We start from the raw sequence: 14,723 nt of genomic DNA, 5'->3' as shown, positions 1-14,723 counted from the left end.
ACATCTCAATGTGTATTCACCATTTCTTATTGTTTTATAAATCATTGCATGACCTGTGAAATTAAGCCAATCCTTTCACCGTGCATGACCTGTCATTTAAGCGCTTTTCTGGGTCCTCAAACCAAGTTCGTGCTTATAGGGCGGGCGAGACAGTGATTAATTTAAGATCTTGGAGTGGAAACCAGCAGATACTGTCGGTTCTGTCAAGAACTAATCCGGACATTGAGAATACAAGTATCATTGTTGCAACAAGGTTTCATTGCCTGGATAATTCATGATTGTCAAAGGCATAAAACCTGCAGTCTCCTACAGTCTACTGTTTTTCAAAGTTTCCCCAGACCAAATGAAGTACACCAAATCACATTGCACCAATGGATAGAGAATCTCAGTTCAGATTCAATCAAGGTCTGGATTGGGTTGTCAATAGCACGGGTGAACCTCGATCAATCATTATGTTTGGCCAGAAATTAAGAGAGAGGAAATCTAACAAGGGAGAGAAAAGAGAAAGAGAGAGGAGAGAGAGAAAGAAGAGAGAGACCCTCTCTTCTTCTCGGGAGAGCCGTCTCTCCCTTTCCTCTTCGGATTAGAGGGGGTGACAGCCACGGTGACCAGCTCCGACGACGGTGGCCACGGGTAGCGGTCCGTCGGCCGTTGCCTCGCCGGCAATGGTGGCCGGAAGGAAGAAGAAAAAGAAATCAACAAGAGCAACAAGCATAGTGGTACAGAGCAAGACTTTAAATACCATGCGATTAGGCCAACCAGAATATCTTATGAAACAAAATGTCCTATGTCCCAGCACCTAAGATGTTGGATGTCCCGTCTTGTCCCAGTCTATTTTCTAACTCGCCACGTCTCGATGCTTGAACGGTGGGATGCCCCACTATCTTACCAATATTTGAAACTTTGGTGCAGAGCAAATAAGAGCACATTTGATTTTGCTCTCTTATAAAAGGTTTTTGGTTCAATTTGTTGTCATCTACTATAAGTGCATAAAATGAGGAAGAACCTTTAAACTAAATGTCATCGTTGCAAGCCCGGAGAAAAGCAAAAAACGAAATAAAACAAAGAAACCAATATGAAAAAAATAAAAAAAGAGAGATGGTTGAAGAATGATGTTATGATGCAATATTATGATATCAGTTCTTTGTTATATATTTATTAATCTTGATTGGACTATTATACATGAAGATCGGATTGTTGACAAATTTGTCTTACCAATTCTCATGTTTATATATGACACGCATAAAAGATTTCAGCCTTTCGATTCTTCTATTGCAAGAATAAAATGCAGTTAGATCCCTCCGTAACACACACGCTCATGAATTCAAGCCACTGATTTTTTCTTCTTTTTTTTAACAAATAGACATCCATTCAGAGGAGGGAAAAAAGGACTAAAATTATACCAAAGCAACTAGAAGTCATCCAGTCAAAAAAAATAAAAATAATTTAAAAATTTATAATAATTCAAAGAATATTATAATTATGATCAGAAGCAGTTCAATAAGCTATCACGTGACAATTTCGTCATGACAGTCGGACCAAATTCATGGTCAAAGTTTCAATTGGACAAATTTAAAAATTCGATGGTGTAATCATACTGTACTAAAATTTATAAAAAATATTTTTTTAAAATAATTCAGAATTTTTTTGTATAATTAGTCGGTGTCCAAACATTTTCTTTGTTTTTTTGTTTTTATGGGCGGCGAAGAGTGAGTGATGTCCAGGGTTGATTCATTGATTCCGCGCGCAAAAAATTGGAAAACCACGGCTCGAAAGATCGCATTTGTGCAAACGTTTGGGTCGCGTCGTAATTGGAAATCGGACATATGGACTTCAGGTCAGTCTCCGCCGGACAACTTGCAGCGTCGCATTCCCTTTTATTCCGCCGCTCCCCAAAGCAGAGCTAGACAGTGGAATATATGCCGCCGGCTCCCTCCACTCTCCGCTCCAGTACTCTGGTTGTCACTCTCATCACTGTAGAGCCGTCGTCCCTCTCCTCATCTTCGCCTTTGCTCCTAAGCTAAACACAAAGAAAGCCAAGAAGGGATGATCGACGAGAACAAGAGAGTCTTGGCTTCTTAACCCGAAGAACGATCTCTCGTCCCCAATTCTATTTCTCCAACGACGACTCCTGAGATGGCTTTTGCCCTAAATCACCCGATCTTCACCCGAGTTCCTGAAATCCGTCGCTCAGAGGTGACATAATCCCGCATCTCCTTCTTTTATTTCTTCGCGGCTGTCAATGGCCTTTTTTTATATATATACATTCTTAATTTCAGAGCTGGAGCTTGTATGGATCTTGTTGGCGTCAAGCTAGGGTTTCCACTGTCATCTGTTCGAAAACTGATACAGCCTCTGGATACATTTCCGCGTCGCCGATTCTTCTTCCCGATGGACCATGGAAGCAGGTAGGTTCTTTCCCCTCTTGAAAGAGATGATCTTTTTATCCTCCCCTTACAGTAATCTTGGACCCTAAGGTCGAAACCCCAGAAGCTTATGGGTAATCCTTAGGAAGAGATCATAACGGCTTTCCAGGTGATCTCTTATCGATCTTTTTTTCCATTTAATAAAATTCTGCATTGGTCGTTCCTTGTCATGCCGAGTTTCCTTCCAGCTTCCACCAATGGCACAAACAATGGTTGGTTGGTTTGCCGAAACTCTTTTTCTCCTCGGAGCCTTGAGGTCTAATCAATGAGACAGAGACATTGGCAATAGGCTACTGGCTACGAGGAAGAAAGACTACTGAATTACTCGAACCATATATGTTCAAGTAGCTAATCGCCAGAAACATCATCTAAAGCACAAATAATTATGAAACTTCACAAGCCTAAACCTTTTTTGTAAGAGGAGATTCTGTAATGGTCAATCCATTGCAGCTGATGTCTCGTGAAGTGTATCATGAGCTTTTACTTAATGCTAGCTTCAATTAAGTTGTAGGTACCTGGTGGTGTTACTTCTCCAAAAGGATTCAAAGCTGCAGGCATGTATGGTGGGTTGCGGGCAAAAGGACAGAAACCTGACCTGGCTCTGGTGACATGTGATGTGGATGCAGTTGCTGCGGGTTAGTAGGAGTCCTCACTATGCTACAATGTCATTCCCACCCTAGCAATAAATTAAGGTGCATGACAAAAATCTGCATGTCTATGGACTAAAATAGGCTGTCATGTCTGGAGACATCCTTCTTTTTGTCAGCTGTTATTTGCTAAGATTGCTAGTTCTGTCTGTCTAATTATAGGTTTGCTCATGTCACTGTTAGCAAGTTCTAGAATTGTGTGTTCATGTTGAGTTTCTAACGCTGTTAACAAGTAAAATATTCTTTTTCTATCAATGATCAAGTGAAGAAGCTTTAATCATCGCAAGCCCCTATCGTTTCAGGAACTTTTACTACAAATATTGTTGCAGCTGCACCAGTTGTCTACTGTAGGCATGTACTTGAAACTTCCACATTGGTATGTGATTTCTACTCCAGTTGGTTGAGTTAATTTGATATGCTGGTTGATGAGCTTGCTAATATGAAGCAAAGAGGTGGAAGATCCTCTTTTGTTAATAGGGCTAACTGGCAGATAAGACAGATTCTGATAGTTTCCTTTATGATTGTTATTAATCAATTCTGATCCACTTTCCTTTCTTCATAAAAATTTATCAAGTTCACAATTTTGCAAATTTTCCAGGCACGTGCAGTATTGGTAAATGCTGGGCAAGCAAACGCTGCTACAGTAAGTGCATGCATCAGTTTTGTTAGTTTCTATGTACTGATGTATTAGAATGCTGTTCTGTACATTAAATCTTACTTCTACAACTGGGTTCATCAAATGAGGCTAAATTAATGTTTGGCATATCACAGGGCGATGCAGGCTATCAGGATGCAGTAGAATGTGCAAGCGCTGTTGCTGAGGTTCTCCATTTACTATATTAACTATCCTTTCTGTACCTCATATTAACTATACGAGCTTTGCGGATATTTTGTTATGTTTCTGCTTCAGCTTCTCCAAGTGAGACCAGAAGCAGTATTGATTCAATCCACTGGTGTTATTGGTCAAAGAATAAAGAAGGTACAGCAGCATATATAGGATAAGTGTATGTTTAAAGTTCTCTATGAAATTTCTGCAAAGCTTCATGTTGTAAGTCTCTATATCCAACTATTTCGATTCTTTTCAAAAAAAATCTAATATCTGATTTGTGCCTTGTCTTGAAATATATGTTGTCATTTTTTTAAAAAAAATGCTCAGCAAGTTTCTGCTTCTCTTGAATTTCTGTCTTCTTCCAATTAATGCTTGATTGTATGTCTGCAGGGGGCTCTTCTTAATTCACTCCCAGTACTTGTTAATTCACTATCATCAACTGTTGAGGGGTATTTCTCCCTGTATTCCTTTTTATGTTTGATTGAATAGCACACCTCCTGATAATTGAGCCTGCCAGTAAAATTTTATTTTGTAACTTTTGGAATATAGAAGCTTCCTTATATTCTAAATTTTTGCTTCTCTTTCGTAAATAGTTGTTTCACAAATTTATGGATGTAAAGAAGAGTCCATGAATCACAACAACATCTCAGTTTGTGCTATGAAGAAACTATAAGAAATGCCAAAAGCCATCAGTGAAACTTTGATGGCCTGGCCAAGGCCCAGTTCGCTAGACCGGCCTCGCAAAGAGGCTCTAAATTGTCCTAGTGCCTGGGCCGCCTACTGGATCGATCACTCCGGCCTTGTTAAGTGTCCCTGGAACCCATTGATGATGAACCCTATCAAACAACTTTGGCCCTAATTGAGTCTATACCCTATGATTCATTGATTGAGTTGCTTAGACCTGACCTAACCTGGCCACCGTCATTCGGCCAACCATTTTCTTTGTCTTATTTCAATCTATTAAAGTTATTGAATGGGAATTAATCTTACTCTTAATAGTTTTAAATAGGTTTAGTAGGTTCGCCTAGTGAAGTTTGAAGGTCTAAGACGGAAGAGGTAAGTAACCCAAGCATCCTTTATTAGTCTTCAAATTTTCACCTATTTTCTAGTATTATGAAAATACAAAAATAATATTAAATGTTGATGATAACATGTTTGCTTAAAATCAAGGATCAAGCATACAATATTATGAAACTCATGATTTATTGTGAAATAATGATTTCATGATTATTTTATCATTAAGCACTATTTATGAACTATGAACTCCATATTTATGAAATTTATATTTTGTTATGAAAAAAATAATTTCATGATTATTCTACTATTAAAATTTAATTATGGACTACAAACTCTTTATAGTCTTTCAGCAATTTAGGCCCTGTTGGGGGGAGCTTTTGGAGGGCCAAAAAGCACTTTCTGGCTCTCCAAAAGTACTTTTAGCTAAAAAATGGTGTTTGGTAAATTTTTTGAAAAGCTGTTTCAGCTTTTGCGGGAAGCTGAAAACAGCTTTTGGGGGGAAGCTCTAATTTGGAGCTTTCCGAAAATGCTGTTTTCAGCTTTTTCGGAAAGCTGTCTTTTTGACCAAAATACCCCCATGTAAAAAAAAAATTCCTCCCCCCAAAACCTCGTCGTATCGCCTGTTCCTCTCCCAACCGACCCGCCCCAAAACCCCCCCTCCCCCCCCGCCTTGTTCCTCTCCCAACCCACCTCCCAACCCACCAGCACCCCCACCCCTCCCCCCGCACCGCCGCCGCCGCTGCCGCTGCTGTGCCTCCCTCTCCCCCGCCGCCGCTGCAGTGCCTCCCTCTCCCCCGCTGCCGCACCCCCTCCCTCTCCCCCGCCGCTGCAGTGCCCCGCCGCCGCACCCCCTCCCTCTCCCCCGCCGCAGCTGCAGTGCCTCCCTCTCCCCCGCCGCCGCACCCCCTCCCTCTCCCCCGCCGCCGCACCCCCTCCCTCTCTCCCGCCGCTGCACCCCGTCCCTCTCCCCCGCCGCCGTAGTGCCGCACCCCCTCCGGCGCCGTCGGCCACCGAGACTGCCGCCGGCCACGGCCCGGCCCCCTCCGGCGGCCGCCGCGGCCCGGCCCCCTTCCGGTGCTACGGAGAAGGGGGCAGAGGAAGGAAGGAGAAGAAGAGAAGAAAAAAAGAAAAGGAAATAAAAGAAGAAAAGGAAATAAAATAAAATAAAAGAAAAGAAAAGAAAAGAATAAATAAATAAATAAATGCATAAATAAATATTTATATAAATGAATGAATGAATGAATAAATAAATTAGATAATAAATAAATATATTTCAATGGATAAAATAATAAATAAATAAATGCATAAATAAAAATATATATACGAATGAACGTATAAATAAATAAATATAAAGAAAAATAATGAGTGAGTGGCAAATAATCTGATCCTTATGATATTGATAAGTACAGTGAATTTGTCGCCATTGCAAATAGTTAAGTAAAGAGATAATCTATTAAACAGATAAATGGTTATTTATTGTTGTATTATACTATAAGTATATTATTATATTACATTATATCATAATACATTAATATGTAATCTTAAATAATTTAATATTATGTTATATTATGAAAAATTAATTTATACTAATAATATATTATTTTATACCTTTATTATTGTATTATACTATACATATTATATTATATTACCTTATATCATAATACATTAATATGTTATTTTAAATAATTTAATATTATTTTATATTATGAGAAATTAATTAATACTAATAATTATAATATTTTATACCTTTATTATTGTATTATACTATAAATATAATATATATTACATTATATCATAATACATTAATATGTTATATTAAATAATTTAATATTATGTTATATTATAGAAAATTAATTTACTCTAATAATTATATTACCATTATGCTATGCTATGCAATATCATATTACTATATTATAATAATAATATTTTATATTACAGTAATATTATACTATATCGTATATTATGTATTAATATATATTATGTTTTATCATGCTCTATTGTATAATACTATGCAATGTCCTTTATGGTAATTTTATCATATAAAAGTACTTTCTCAGTTTGTTTACCAAACATATGTTAAAGTGCCACAGCACTTTAAAAATATAGTTATCAAACAACAAACAGCTTTTTATAACAGCTCTACTTCAGACAGCTCCACTTCCAACAGCTCTACTGCCAACAGCTCCTCCAAACAGAGTCTTATTCATGTATGATTTAAGAAAATATGACTTAAAAAATTTTATTTTAAGAAAGATATGACTATAGGCATTATACTGTTATTATGAAATATTTTTTTAATGGTAGTTATCTTCTCTAAATGATTTATTGTTTCATGTAAAAACTTATGCTTGATCCGGTAAAGTAGTGAAAGATTTACTTACTAAGCTGTGTTTTTCATATATTTCTATTTTTATTTTTTCTCATTTCAGACGAATAGAATTGATAGGAACGAAGGATGGTACATGCTTGGTGTTTCATGCTAGCAAGTTTGACAATTTTGTAGAAGAATTTTAGTATTCTAAATTGACTATATTTTTGTAGTCAATGATTTTCTGAATATTGAGAATTATGGGTTTGGTATTTATGTTTGGATTTAGACGTTCTAAACCAGTATTGGTTGCATTTAAAGGATAATGAAATTAAACTTTTATTTATTATATTCCGTTTGAAATGAATTTGGAAGTTAAATGAAATGTTTGGCTTCGTGTTATCGTGGGTTGTACCGCTTGGTAGTATGGTTGTGTTATGTCCCAGATTTGGGGTGTGACAGAAACAATAAGACTTTCATAATGTGCAATATAAGTATATTAATTGCTTGGGTAACAGGTAATAGAAGTTCTAGCCGAAAAAAAAGGAAAATACAAGTTTCACCATTTCAGACCCAGATTATCCATTAGGTTTTCTAAAAGGTTTCTTAAAGCATTTATAAGAGGCATCCTGTGTAATGGTTTGAGATATTTAATATGTTCTAGCCTCAGGTATTTTGCTCTCCTGGTAAAGTTTTAGCTTACATTGTCTCTCTACCTCTGCAGAGCAGAGTCTGCGGCTATAGCCATTACTACCACTGACCTTGTAAGCAAGAGTGTAGCTGTTGAAACTGAGGTTTGAACTACTGGTTTCTTCCGTAGTTTAATATTATAATTTAACTATTGACTATTATGATAGTGTGGAAGAATATTCTGATTTGGAAGCAGTAAGTTCATTGCAGTTATTTATGCTCCAAAAATTGGTGCAAGTTAGCTTGATCATCTATCAAACTCTTTGAATGAATAAGGTTGCAGGGGTGCCAATAAGAATAGGGGGAATGGCAAAGGGTTCTGGTATGATTCATCCAAATATGGCAACAATGCTTGGTGTATGTCACATCTCTTTCTCTGTCTCTCTCTCCCTACCATGTCAATGCATCTCCTGAGTGAAATCTATGGTTACTAATTGATGTTATAGGTGGTAACAACCGATGCTCTTGTGACAAGCAATATTTGGAGAGAAATGGTGCAAATGTCAGTGAACAGAAGTTTCAATCAAATAACAGTAAGTAATGGTGCTTTCATTTTCTCAGGATACAGCATCAGCTTCCAAAAGCTTTTTCAATCAAGGGGACTTTGATAAAAAAATTCTAGATTTAACTATCTGATCAGTGCAGACTGACTGTGCAGTAAATGGTCTCATGGGACAAGAAGCAAATGAATATTGGACAAGTAATTTTTGGTTTATTGGGTGTTGTTTAGTTGGCATGCAGGCTTGCTGGAATGTTCTGTGCTTCGTGCCTTGTTGAAGTTTGTAACTTTGAGCTGCCTATGTTCATGGTTGATGTTAAATAGTGTTTATTTTTGGAACTCGTCTATTACCATTTGGTTGCATGAATCTTATATTGGCTTGCCGTCCTTGACTTCCTGCATTCTGCAAATCGATGTTGTGCTAGTTTTGACAGGATCCTTGTTGTCTAGATCTCTTCTTTCCATTTTTGTCCTCATTCATCTATCTATTCTCCCCTCTGCTCTGTTCTCTTGGGAGAAAAACAAAAAGGAAACCAAAAAAAAGATAGATCTGTCTCTGTTATCTGTTGATTTTATAATTTGTGCTTAAGCTTTAGCCAAGTAGCTGTAGCCCGATCATCAATATGGAAACTAAATATTATTTCATTTATTCCATTCCATCATTGGATTGGTGTCTGGTGGATGTGTTCTTGCATTTGGTGTTAGTTTAGCACCTAACTCAGTAGACTGGTGTCTTGTTGAAGGTAGATGGAGATACAAGTACCAATGATTCTGTTATTGCTTTGGCTAGTGGAATGTCTGGCTCAGCCAAAATTTCTTCACTTGATAGCTATGAAGCTCTTCAACTACAAGCATGCTTGGATGCAGTGAGTTTTCTTAGCTGTTGTTTTTTTTTACATGAAGATGATCTTTGTTCTATCGCATTATAACACTGACACTAAATTGCCTGTTTACTCGTATTCATTTTAGCTGTGGAGATTGATGGGTTAAAACATTAATCGGTGCCTTTGTTGGATACTGTTATCAAAATAGAGAGTGCGAAGCATGATAATTTCAATATTGTCTTCTTGAAGTGATTTTTTTGTAATAACTCGTTCAGATATCTATATCACCTCTGCAATAGATAGAGCAAGACTTTTGTTGTTTTAGTTTTGTCTCTTTAAGCCAAATAGAAACCTGTGGACCGGTCAAAAATTAGAAATTGCATACAAGTGAGAAGGTATGGACATAACAAAACTTAACATGTAGCAGAAGGAATCACATTATTGATATGTGTATACATATATAGTGTGTTTATATAAATATGGATGTAGGTAAATTTTTAGATGTAGATATAGTAGGGTCTATTTGATTTTTACTTGAGCATCCACATGGTAATGCATTAGTAACTAAAGTTTTCTAACCTAGTGACTGATGGATGGCCACAGGCATTGTTCGATCTCATGAGAGTGGATTTCATTATATCAATGTAGCCTTATTTTCATGTTTTCTTATTATTCTTTTCTATTTTATTGTTTGCGAGACCAGGCTCATTTTTCCTACCAAAAAAAAGGGTTTGCTAGGATAAAGAGTACACATAAGGATGCAAATATACTAGAATCTATCAGAAGTATCCAAAAGTACCAAGCACAATTTGAGTAGGGTAATCTCCCATATTTTCTACTCAATCTTTTGCAAAGTGATATTCTAACTGTGAATTAGATCGCCAAAAAAATTTTGTTTAAAAGCAGACTTCTCCCAAATGTTATCTTTCCAATCAACTAAGCAGCTAAAAAAAAATTCCTTTGTAAATCTCTTACCACGTTGGTCTTCAGTAACTGCTAGGCAAACTTGCAAACCGGTCTATGATGCACTGTAAATGTTTGGAGAAGTGGGTTTTTGTTGGTGTTGAAGATGCCTACTACAAATTGTATTGCACCATATTTACATAACCACATGCTCATCTATTACATCATATGCTATGACCTATCCAAGTATACTTTGGGAGCCAGCAGCTCCCCATTAGCAGATAATTATATTTTTGCATCATTATGACATTTGCTTGTCAAATTACACTCATTAACAGTATAAGAAAACAGGTTTGGAATGAGTGGAATAAGAGTCCTTGCATAAAGATTTTGTTATCCATGCAAATCCAACTGGCTTCATTTCCCATCAAGCTCTCTCCTGTGTGGATTCGAATTTTCTATTAGTTCCAATCCAGAATCATGTATGACATATTGATGGTCTGTAAATCTCGTGTGTCTGTTTTTACCTTCATTTGTCTTGCTCTTTTCCATTCCCTAACACATACTCAAGATTTCACCTCATTGTGGCCATCTGTGGCCTAACCACATTGGGACTAGACAATTTATTTTTTTATTACTTTATTCTCTTCTGTTGCCAAATTTAACCTTCCTTTTAAGTAGTGTCACGATTCTATCCCTCCTAAGTCCTACCACTAACATGCGTCCATCTCAACATCCCTATGTCTACTTTGCTCATTTTAATGGGCCCTCCTTGCTCCCACAGTTTTGATTTTTAAAAATATAATTTGCACCCTAACTATCTTGTAAAACCATATGATTGCATGATATGAATTCCATGTGTGATGTCTTAAACTTCATTCCTCCACTTGTGCACCTAATAAAGCAACATGAAATGAAGTCACCAGCTATGAGAAAAATAGGAAAAGTACCTTGATTTGCATGATTGCTAAGCATCTAATGCTCAATTGATCTAGACACATTTTATACTAGTAAACATGATGGTGGGGGAGATAGCATTCCATATTCCACTTCTTAGAGCATCTCTATGGCACAATATGAGGGAAGAAATCATAAAAATGAGTCCAGTGGAAAACCCTTTTTTTACTTTTACAAATCATCTTGCTCTATGAGAATTTGCTTGAGTATCCCTGTACAAGGAGGATTTAGTGATTGTTTCTTGAGGCAAGATAAGTATTATATATTTTAAAGAAAACTAACTTCCATATGTTTATCACAAGCTGCAAAATAAGCCAATTATAAATTTGTTAGTCTAAAAAACTTAGTTTATTGAGAGAATAAAACTAAAATTTAGGCGAAAAAGTCTGCTTACATTGAATTACATATTGATGTCCAACAGGCTGTAAGTTGTTCATCTAGTTTCTTGACGAGGCACCCATTTATGTGTGTATTTCTGTTATAATGCCCATTGGAATTAAATGGTACCATGGGTTTGTTGTCTTATAATTCCTTTTGTTGTTTCAGTCTATAAGTGCTAATTGATGTTCTGTTGCATTTGTTCTTGCTTTTGCAATTAAATTTATTTTATTTCATATGCAGAATATGCAGCTATTACTTATCTAATGGTATGGAACTCTTATTTCCTTTCCAGGTGATGCAAGGTCTTGCAAAATCAATAGCATGGGATGGTGAGGGTGCGACATGCTTAATTGAGGTTTCATGCAATGACAGAAATCCATTTATAATTAGCACATTTATATATAATGTATTAGCACTATGATTTCGAAAAGATGGATGAAAGCTGCATGATATTATAAACATAGCCCAGTTGGCTCTCTTTCATACTTGTTTATGATTTGATGCATGTAATTCATTTCGATTGGTTTCTTTCAAAATGTTCGATAAAAAATAGAAACAGCAATCACTTTATACAGACAAAATTGAATGGTCCATAGGTTTCTGTGACTGGTGCAAATAATGAGGCAGAAGCAGCAAAGATTGCTCGCTCGGTAGCATCTTCTTCACTTGTAAAAGTACGTCTTCTATGTTAAGGCGTTTTTCACTTCTTGATTTTAAAGGGAGTGAGCTTACAACTAGATTATATTTTGTTGCCAGTAATTGTTGCACTGTTATTTTAGCTATTTTAAAACATTAATTGAAGATCTATAATTTCCACTTAGGCTGCTGTATATGGTAGAGATCCAAATTGGGGTCGCATTGCATGTGCTGTTGGCTACGCAGGTGTCCGTTTCAATCCAAATGAGCTTCACATATCCCTTGGAGATATTCCACTAATGAACAATGGCCAGCCACTTCCATTTGACAGGTTTGAGAAAAGCTTGATATCATATTCAGAATGAGAATTTCATTTTGGCCGTTAGCATAATTTGCGCCTTCTGTTGAGCAACTCTCCACAAGATGAGATCATTAGCACTTTTAGTCTTCTACGGTTTAATTGATTGCAGTTCTTTGCGTGAATTTGTGTTGACTGCACAGTCAATAGCATGAAGAGAAAAGAACTGATGTGGACATTTTTGTGATGCCATAATTTTATCCATTTTGACAGTTTAGGGGACATGAGGGAATTGAAGATAATAGCATGAGACTATCAGCTGGTATCGATTTAGTGGCACAAGAAATTCAACGAAAACATTTCACAGCAAAAGAATTGTGAATTTATTAGATTCTTTTTTTATTTTCTTGTAATTGCAGATTTATATTTATTACTAGGGGTGTGAGGTGAGAAGCTATGTGGAGAAGTACATCTAATGAAGCATATGCACCAATAAGTTTGAGGAGAAGAAATTGGGCTGCTAAAGTAGGGAAAAGATATCTTCTGGTGGTTTAGTGGTTAAATAGTGGTTGACAGGTTGAGTAGAGAAGGAACTCTAGTTGTTGAGACACGGTATACAAGAATTGTGAACATCATAAACATTTGATCTAGGAGGAAGTTTTGGATTTGTTTGGATTAGATTCATCCATATTGAGGAGATTAAGAGACATGTTTTAGTAATGAATTCAACTTCTCTCAAGAATTTATTTCTTTGGTCTATTGCCAGTCATATTGAGTAGTTGCTCCCAAGCAGAAAAGAACACTGAAGCTGAGTAGAATCAAAAAGTTTCATGGCTAGAATGTGCGACTATGATACCATAAAGTAGCAGAACAAAATGATGAAAGAGTGGTGTCTCACAAACACATCATGAAACTTAATGGCAATTTTTCCTCAACTATTTGTGATTTGGATGATTCAGAACCAACACAAAAAGTATTGGCATGTCTGTTATGCACCAAAACAAAATAATAGCAACAGCAGATCCTTTATTGCATTTATGTTTAATGTCTGCTAACAAATTGGTAACTTTTCTGCTGCAAAAAAAAAAGCCCTCTGAGCATCTTGTTATAAATTTCATGCATCATAATTGATGAGTAAAGGCAGAAGGGAGGGAGCTAAAAATCTTGACTAACCAAATATATTTGCCTGGGGCATCATATCACCTTTTTCCCTCTTCAATATTATGTTAAAGCCTTGGATGCTTCTGCATTATTTTCCCTTGAATATTGTGTTGCAAAAACTGGCACATGAATGATAAATATCATACATAACCTGGATTCTGTTGCATCTTATCATTATATATTGCACAGATTTTCTTTTTAATCATTATTCATCACTCATTTATTAAGATCTTCTACATCAGTTTTCTTAAGCCTCAAAGCTTTTCTTTTTCTCAGGGCTGTGGCTAGTAATTATCTCAGGCTGGCTGGAGAGGCCCATGGGACTATTGAAATCCATGTGTCTGTTGGTAAGCTTTTAAACTCTTTCAAACTGTGCCTGCTGCACAATCACATCGAGTATATTATGTTCAGTATGTGCAGTTCCACATGGCATGTGAAATTAAAATAAATGCTATTCTTGGCCATGCAAACATTATAGCATCTCTTTCAAACTGTAGTTCTTCACCTGTGGATTATCTTAGACATTTTTTATCTGAGTTGAAACTTGAAGGTCGACTTTGTCCTCTCTTTTTGACTACTGCAAACATTGTTTTCTTTGCTGCATAGACAGCAACTACTTTGACAGCCTGAACCAAATAAAATGACAAAATTTACATTTTTGGACAACATGATCAACCAGTCAAGTTGATACCCATTATGTAGTGCCAGAGCTGCTGCATCCCTTTGCTAGAAAAAGTCCTTTATGATTAATAGGCCTCCTTGTCATTTTGTTGATTCGTTGTATATAATCCTTTTCTTTCATTTTGAGCTTATATTTCCTTCTCAAAACACTTTTGCTAATGACAATTTTTTGATATTACAGGAACTGGCCAAGGAAGCGGAAAAGCATGGGGCTGTGATTTAAGTTACGATTATGTCAAAATAAATGCAGAATATACTACATAAGACTGAAGACTGCATTTGCTCTTGTTTGCATTGGATTGACTTTTTAATTCTAAACTGGAGAAATGCTACCAACAAGCAGAAACATGAACAGAGGTAGAAAATTCTCCTCCTTATGAAACCGAATTACTGGGAATCGATAAAAGCACCCATTAGTTCAAGTTATTCCAATAGATACGCGAGAAGGACCTAGTAGTTTACTACA

The 14,723-nt window shown here is 36.5% G+C and overlaps 1 protein-coding gene across 2 annotated transcripts; it reads left to right on the top strand.

Moving 5' to 3' along the window:
* Nucleotides 1–1,681: 1,681 nt before the first annotated feature.
* Nucleotides 1,682–14,679, top strand: LOC103720013 (arginine biosynthesis protein ArgJ family). 2 transcript variants are annotated; one of them, XM_088713458.2, is made up of 17 exons: nucleotides 1,682–2,196; nucleotides 2,280–2,408; nucleotides 2,938–3,061; nucleotides 3,376–3,449; nucleotides 3,672–3,716; nucleotides 3,845–3,895; nucleotides 3,984–4,052; nucleotides 4,293–4,351; nucleotides 7,952–8,021; nucleotides 8,194–8,274; nucleotides 8,364–8,454; nucleotides 9,164–9,282; nucleotides 11,774–11,836; nucleotides 12,078–12,155; nucleotides 12,303–12,448; nucleotides 13,853–13,923; nucleotides 14,439–14,679. In XM_088713458.2, the coding sequence occupies exons 1-17, from the start codon at nucleotides 2,137–2,139 to the stop codon at nucleotides 14,519–14,521; spliced, it is 1,413 nt and encodes a 470-aa protein (XP_088569584.2). In that variant the 5' UTR covers nucleotides 1,682–2,136; the 3' UTR covers nucleotides 14,522–14,679. The 2 variants fall into 2 exon arrangements, with proteins under 2 accessions (XP_088569584.2, XP_008807747.3); XM_008809525.6 differs by having other exon boundaries at nucleotides 1,723–2,196; nucleotides 8,364–8,450; nucleotides 9,160–9,282.
* Nucleotides 14,680–14,723: the final 44 nt, after the last annotated feature.

The sequence above is a fragment of the Phoenix dactylifera genome, chromosome 17 (assembly GCF_051530095.1).
Source record: "Phoenix dactylifera cultivar Ajwa chromosome 17, Ajwa_hap1_PhDact_Kaust_v1.1, whole genome shotgun sequence".
Classification (NCBI taxonomy): domain Eukaryota; kingdom Viridiplantae; phylum Streptophyta; class Magnoliopsida; order Arecales; family Arecaceae; genus Phoenix; species Phoenix dactylifera.
The sequence above is the reverse complement of the archived record's forward strand: the minus strand, read 5'-3'. Positions and strand labels throughout refer to the sequence as shown.

Bases quoted from the DNA above. Each gene is read 5' to 3' on its own strand.
- LOC103720013 (XM_088713458.2), top strand. From the start codon at position 2,137: ATGGCTTTTGCCCTAAATCACCCGATCTTCACCCGAGTTCCTGAAATC. The intron at 4,352-7,951 runs GTATTTCTCCCT...CTACCTCTGCAG, and splicing joins CTATCATCAACTGTTGAGGG to AGCAGAGTCTGCGGCTATAG. The intron at 8,455-9,163 runs GTAATGGTGCTT...TGTTGAAGGTAG, and splicing joins TTTCAATCAAATAACAGTAA to ATGGAGATACAAGTACCAAT.